The sequence below is a fragment of the Coregonus lavaretus genome, assembly GCF_964263955.1.
Source record: "Coregonus lavaretus genome assembly, chromosome: 11".
Taxonomy (NCBI): Eukaryota; Metazoa; Chordata; class Actinopteri; order Salmoniformes; family Salmonidae; genus Coregonus; species Coregonus lavaretus.
The window spans coordinates 25,292,352-25,299,342 of record NC_139998.1 but is presented as its reverse complement, the minus strand read 5'-3'; the positions used below and the strand labels follow the sequence as shown (position 1 = coordinate 25,299,342).

The 6,991-nt window shown below is 43.3% G+C and overlaps 1 protein-coding gene across 1 annotated transcript; it reads right to left on the bottom strand.

The window, feature by feature from the left end:
• armc10 (armadillo repeat containing 10) lies at positions 1-6,441 on the bottom strand. The gene is made up of 6 exons (XM_084171610.1): positions 5,951-6,441; positions 5,352-5,497; positions 4,940-5,074; positions 2,263-2,439; positions 2,070-2,141; positions 1-1,784 (listed from the first exon to the last, which is right to left on the bottom strand). Exons 1-6 carry the CDS (start codon positions 6,219-6,221, stop codon positions 1,533-1,535), a joined length of 1,053 nt encoding a protein of 350 aa, XP_084027736.1. The 5' UTR covers positions 6,222-6,441; the 3' UTR covers positions 1-1,532.
• Positions 6,442-6,991: the final 550 nt, after the last annotated feature.

The window sequence follows — 6,991 nt, the reverse complement described above, 5'->3', positions numbered from 1 at the left end:
GGGAAACACTGAACCAATCATGGTCTTCAATCTGGCCACGGTTACCTGAATTAGGTGTTGGGAGTTGGAGAACCCTTGTACAGTGTAGCCTATACTTCAAATCAGCCTCAGCTCATGTCTTATGAGATCAATGCTTAAAAATCCCATTTGGATGATGTGAACGTCGTTGGATCAGGGAAAACCCCATTGACATTTATTGAGTCATACAAACAGGAGATCAGTGACAGTAGTCTCCCTCGCTCCTCTGTAAACTATCTACGGTGTGACACACTAGCATCAGGGGTCCATAACTCCAGTCCTCTCAGGTCTGACCTGGCTCAGTCTAATTCGCCAGCTGCATGATTTTATAGGAAACCTGAGACGAGCTGGTTGTCATCTTTCTTATCTCAGTGCTTTAAACTAACAATTCAATTCGGGAAATGTTTCAGCCTATTATTTATTTAATCAGTATGCAGGGAGTACCACTTCCGCTTGAAAGCGTTACGCTGCTAGTGCACACATTTCAGATATACCTAACTTGACCTTTGATTCCCAGGTGTAAATCAGTTACTGATTGACAGTTTAAGAGGGCAAGACTTCCAACCCACTGTGACACTCAAAGACTGGAGCTGTGCATCCCTGTACTGGTGTCAACAAGGCATTCAAATTGTGTGTAACCTCAACGTACAGTAACGATTGGCAAGCCAGTTTGTCTCTTCCACAAGATGTGTTAGACCACTCTGCTAAAGCCTAGTTATTAGGTCGGGAAGCAATTGCAAGTCTTCAGCTCTCAGGCAAGTTTACGCATCATGCGAGTGTGGTTCACCAAACCACCCCATTACATATGCGCAGTACACCACGCAGGGGCAGTTAGTAGTTGGGTGAGGTGTTGGAGGGCATATTACTGACACATTCTCTTTGCTTGAAAGGTTTTGGCAGTGGGTTTAGGTTAAGGGGCTTCGCCTGGAACAGGATGCCTTGAGAGAAAGTGGACATGTTCTCATGAGAGAGAAAGACACTGTGGAAGTGGAGCACTGCGTCTTTAAATCCAGCCTAAAATTCCAGACTGAGTGAAGGAGGAGTGGGAGGGGAGGGAGAGGTGGGCCGAGTCTCAATACTATTAAATGGCTTCCTCTCCCCCTCGCCTCCTTCCTTTATGATCACTGATCGATGGAGAATTGGATAGATTTCCAATGGCTGGAGGGGATTTTACTGAGGTGGAGGTTTATGATGGTTGGGTTGAGGTTTGGAGTGGAGATGTAGGACAGAGATTGGGTGGTAATTGGCAGAAGGAATGAAGGGCTGGGTGGTGTTTGAAGGCACGGGCAGGCCTGGGCAGATTGATTAAGTCTGGTTGGGGTGTACATTACATTGGAGGTTTGAAGGTAGGATGTACGTTTGGTGGCATGATTAAGGAGGATTTGGGATTAGGAAGATTGGGGGAGCTGGAGGTTAAAGGAGTCGAGGTTAGGAAAATGAGGTTGGAGTTGGAGGTTAAATTAATATTGTAGGTAAGAGAGGTTGTGTCGAGATTTGAGGTTCGGTATGGGGGTCTACAATAGGACACGGGCCACCTGGGCTTGGACCTCCCCATCAGGGTGAGAGAGCAGCTGGATCAATTTGCTTTGGAGCTGGGAGGACTCGTCCAGCAGGACCCGGTACAGGCAATCCTGTCTCCTCCTCAGGGCCTCCGCCACCTGGGCAGAAGGCCTCCAGGCCTTCATGTTCCCTGCAAACATCAGTAGCCGCAAGAGAACTGCCGAGCTGGTCCGCACGTCAAACAGTAACACCACAGAGGCTGGAGCCTGGGAAGGACACAGAGAGCAACAACACAGCTCAAGTCAAGTTTAGAGCTCTAAAAAATAATGTCACAGGGGAATACTAAAGGAAGACTATGAGTCTGGCTTATGAAACTAGGTATAATATGTTCACACCCAAAGACCCAGGTGCAGAACTGAGCCAACAGGACTAGATAGTTCAAGCTTAAATGTAGGCTAAATTAACAATCATAGTAATACGAGGCCCTATCAAAGTTAATGACCATGCGTGTCTGTTTTGCTGATTTGGCTATAAATGTATGTCAGTCTTACTTGAGCTTGCACTATGTCATCCATCATATCAGGATTGGAGGATAAATTCACAAGCACTTTTAAAACTTGGATCTGTAAAGAAAAAGTAGGAATACATTCTTCAATCATAACTGGGATTTACACTGAATCACATTTGAGTTGAGTTCCAATATACACAAGCTATACAACACTCCATAAATGGCTCCTACTGTACCTGTAACACTTGGTTGCTAACAACGAGCAGAGAGAGGAGGAGGGTGATGGACCCCCTGAGTAGCTGGTGGTGGTCGTCTGTGACAGACAGGTTGGTCAGCAGCCGGAGGGCAGCCATCTGGAGGTCAGAGTTCACCGGAGACATCTCGATAAGTTCCAGCACCTGGGCCACGTACACCTGACAGACAGAGGATAGACACGTTGATTGTTAAACTGAAGAAATTGATGTAGTTAAAAACCCTATCCAGAGTGTGATAGTTTTAAAGTTATGGCCCATTTTATGTAGAGAAATTGGTATAGTAGGCAATCATAGCCCTCCTTTTCATTGCACATCCTGCAAATCACCAGCAGAGGATATTTTATTACTAGGAGCCCAAGTGCGCTTAAGTTGAAAAATGTAGGTGCACAAAGAAATGTAGGACCACAATAATAAAAAAAAAGAGATATTAAAGATATAATCTTTCATTGTTCTAGGTGCACTGGTGCGGCACATAAATAAAAATGCCAGGTCACACAGCAAAATACAGTGGGGGAAAAAAGTATTTAGTCAGCCACCAATTGTGCAAGTTCTCCCACTTAAAAAGATGAGAGTGGCCTGTAATTTACATCATAGGTACACATCAACTATGACAGAAAAATTGAGAAAAAATAATCCAGAAAATCACATTGTAGGATTTTTTATGAATTTATTTGCAAATTATGGTGGAAAATAAGTATTTGGTCACCTACAAACAAGCAAGATTTCTGGCTCTCACAGACCTGTAACTTCTTCTTTAAGAGGCTCCTCTGTCCTCCACTCGTTACCTGTATTAATGGCACCTGTTTGAACTTGTTATCAGTATAAAAGACACCTGTCCACAACCTCAAACAGTCACACTCCAAACTCCACTATGGCCAAGACCAAAGAGCTGTCAAAGGACACCAGAAACAAAATTGTAGACCTGCACCAGGCTGGGAAGACTGAATATGCAATAGGTAAGCAGCTTGGTTTGAAGAAATCAACTGTGGGAGCAATTATTAGGAAATGGAAGACATACAAGACCACTGATAATCTCCCTCGATCTGGGGCTCCACGCAAGATCTCACCCCGTGGGGTCAAAATGATCACAAGAACGGTGAGCAAAAATCCCAGAACCACACGGGGGACCTAGTGAATGACCTGCAGAGAGCTGGGACCAAAGTAACAAAGCCTACCATCAGAAACACACTATGCCGCCAGGGACTCAAATCCTGCAGTGCAAGACGTGTCCCCCTGCTTAAGCCAGTACATGTCCAGGCCCGTCTGAAGTTTGCTAGAGTGCATTTGGATGATCCAGAAGAGGATTAGGAGAATGTCATATAGTCAGATGAAACCAAAATAGAACTTTTTGGTAAAAACTCAACTCGTCGTGTTTGGAGGACAAAGAATGCTGAGTTGCATCCAAAGAACACCATACCTACTGTGAAGCAAAGGGACCAGGACGACTGATCCGTGTAAAGGAAAGAATGAATGGGGCCATGTATCGTGAGATTTTGAGTGAAAACCTCCTTCCATCAGCAAGGGCATTGAAGATGAAACGTGGCTGGGTCTTTCAGCATGACAATGATCCCAAACACACCGCCCGGGCAACGAAGGAGTGGCTTCGTAAGAAGCATTTCAAGGTCCTGGAGTGGCCTAGCCAGTCTCCAGATCTCAACCCCATAGAAAATCTTTGGAAGGAGTTGAAAGTCTGTGTTGCCCAGCGACAGCCCCAAAACATCACTGCTCTAGAGGAGATCTGCATGGAGGAATGGGCCAAAATACCAGCAACAGTGTGTGAAAACCTTGTGAAGACTTACAGAAAACGTTTGACCTGTGTCATTGCCAAAAAAGGGTATATAACAAAGTATTGAGAAACTTTTGTTATTGACCAAATACTTATTTTCCACCATAATTTGCAAATCAATTCATTAAAAATCCTACAATGTGATTTTCTGGATTTTTTTCTCATTTTGTCTGTCATAGTTGACGTGTACCTATGATGAAAATTACAGGCCTCTCTCGTCTTTTTAAGTGGGAGAACTTGCACAATTGGTGGCTGACTAAATACTTTTTTCCCCCACTGTATGTGAGTAAAATGGTCACACTGTAGAGCCCTGACAGGGAGACCAATCATAACTCTAAAAGTAGAATTGATACCACTGGAACTTTGATGTGCCTGCGTAGAGTATATTATGTTCAACAATATATTGAAACCTTAGTCAAATAAAAAATTGAATATTTTCAATATTCATAAATTAACGTAAGAAAATTGTTATTGAAATCAAAATATTATTAATATTACATAGCAATCGGTAAATCTTTATATGACACCAATTTTTGCTTTGTCGTGCCTACAGATGAAACATTATGGTGTCTTAAAGGAGGCCTGAGTAAGGCCAAAATGTCACAAATGATCCAACTTCAATGAATTATTTCTCAATTATGCTTTAAGATACAAATTACAAATATATTTAAACAACCGTTCCTCCAAAGGACACTTCTACTGATTAGGCCTAGATTTCGTGAAAATCATAGTCTTGTTTTGTTCTAGTTTCGTAAGGAATCACCCATATTGCTGATACTCATCCATCCTTTCAGATGTACTATAAGTGCCTAGAGGGGTGAAGGTTTAATTTAGAATTAAGCAAAAGACTAAAATACATCTGGTGGGTTTTACCTTCAGTTGCTCTTGGTTCCGAAGGTTCATGCTCAGGTTATTCAAGGCATTCAGAGTCTGCACTCTGACCTCTGGCACAGGATCTGACAGGAAGCCAGCTATTACGTGAAGGCCCCCAAACTCACGGATGAGATCCTGGGAGGGAGAGGGGGTAGAACTTTAAGTTGGCTTGTATGTGCAATATTCCGACAGGGAACAATCATTAACCACAGGTATTTGAATCCCTTAAAAACGTATGGTACATTTCAGAAACATGACACCAATTGAATTTAACAAGAAAATACAGATCTGCCACTAAAGAGTAATGACACTGCTAGAAAGCCAAACGTGAATTGGAACATTTTATCATTTGAAACCTTTTCACAGAGTTTGAATAGAGGCAACAGACAAGCTTTAGAGAAGCCTGTCTCACCTGGTTTACAGTGAAGGCAGCAGTATTTCCTAAAGTGATTAGGATCTGGGCTCTGTCAGAAGGGTTGGGGCTGCCCTGAAGAAGTGACAGGAGCATCTTCAGGTGTTGTGGTTCCAGGCTTTCTGGTGATCTAGAGATGATGTCACCTGAGGAATAGCAGCAATGTCTTAAACTGGCCAAGTACATGTAGACAGCTGGATATGCAGTACTCTTCCCATGAATCACTAGTTACTCAAGCTAGCTGGCATGTTTGTCAATCGCAAAACAAGTTCATGCTGTCAACAATGCTAGCTAGCTACCTAGCTGGCTAGCAGCAACCTTTTCAACACATGTAAGCTGCATGTTAGCTAGCGGAATTAACATGCTAATTCGCCAATTAAGGTAAGGAATAATTATTTTATGCTCATCCTCCACACCGCACGAATTTACTTCACTAGTTACCTATAAGTATCTATAAGACGTTCGATTATCTACATGAATGATTTAAACAAACCGGCTAGGTAGCTTAGTTAGCTAAAGACTTCGTAACGTAAGCTTGACAAAATGACAGGCTCAGTTGGCTCGCTAGCCAACGTTACCTCGCTAGCTAATGTTCTTACTTGATGCAACATCCACGGCCTGACTTTCGCCTCCACGAACCACATCCAACCCGGACAACTTAGCTAACAAGCTCCCTGGCTGCAGAACTATCCCACCGGGTGAGTTATTCCTGGGGCCATGACTTTCGCTGGTGGCACTTTTCTTATTTTCCTTGAAACTAGTTACACTGAGAAGTTTATAAATCCCGTAGGAGGCTCCAGCCCCGGCGACTATCCCAAGCAAAGCCTGCTTCATACTACCGAACTTGGGTATGACACTGCCATCGCCCATGCTGGAATTTCAGTGAAAATCATGAACAGATCTTCAAATACAGAACTTTAACGTGAATCATCTAGCCAAACTAAAGATTATTATGACGAATTTAACTCATTTTGCACACACGCTACTAGCTAGGTTGAAGATGACAATTTAGCTAGTTAACGTTAGCTAGCCCGTATACTTTTCCCCCAATGGCCGACCAGCTGCTTTCATGGGAGTTCCTTGTTCATGTGTTTTAAGTATGGGTAGCTGGCAACCGGAGTATGAGCGTGTGGGTGTATGGAAAGAGAATCAGCTATTTCTTCTTCTTCAATGAGGTTTAACGGCGGTTGGCATCTAATTTGTTGCATTACCGCCACCTACTAGACTGGAGTACAACTCCCTTACATTTTGCTTGAAAAATAAAATAAAGAAATACCCTACCATTTAACACTATTTATTCATTTTCATTTACGTCAATTAGCAGACGCTCTTATCCAGAGCGACTTACAAATTGGTGCATTCACCTTATAGCCAGTGGGATAACCCCTTTACAATGTTTTTTTTTTTTTTTTTTTTTTTTTTTGGGGGGGGGGTTGGGTTGGGGTAAGGGAGGGGTAGAATGATTACTTTATCCTATCCCAGGTATTCCTTAAAGAGGTGGGGTTTCAAATGTCTCCGGAAGGTGGTGAGTGACTCCGCTGTCCTGGCGTCGTGGGGGAGCTTGTTCCACCATTGGGGTGCCAGAGCAGCGAACAGTTTTGACTGGGCTGAGCGGGAACTATGCTTCCGCAGAGGAAGGG

Bases quoted from the DNA above. Each gene is read 5' to 3' on its own strand.
- armc10 (XM_084171610.1), bottom strand. From the start codon at position 6,221: ATGGGCGATGGCAGTGTCATACCCAAGTTCGGTAGTATGAAGCAGGCT. The intron at 5,498-5,950 runs GTAAGAACATTA...GCTATTCCTCAG, and splicing joins GGCCGTGGATGTTGCATCAA to GTGACATCATCTCTAGATCA. The intron at 5,075-5,351 runs GTGAGACAGGCT...TCTCCCTCCCAG, and splicing joins CTGCCTTCACTGTAAACCAG to GATCTCATCCGTGAGTTTGG.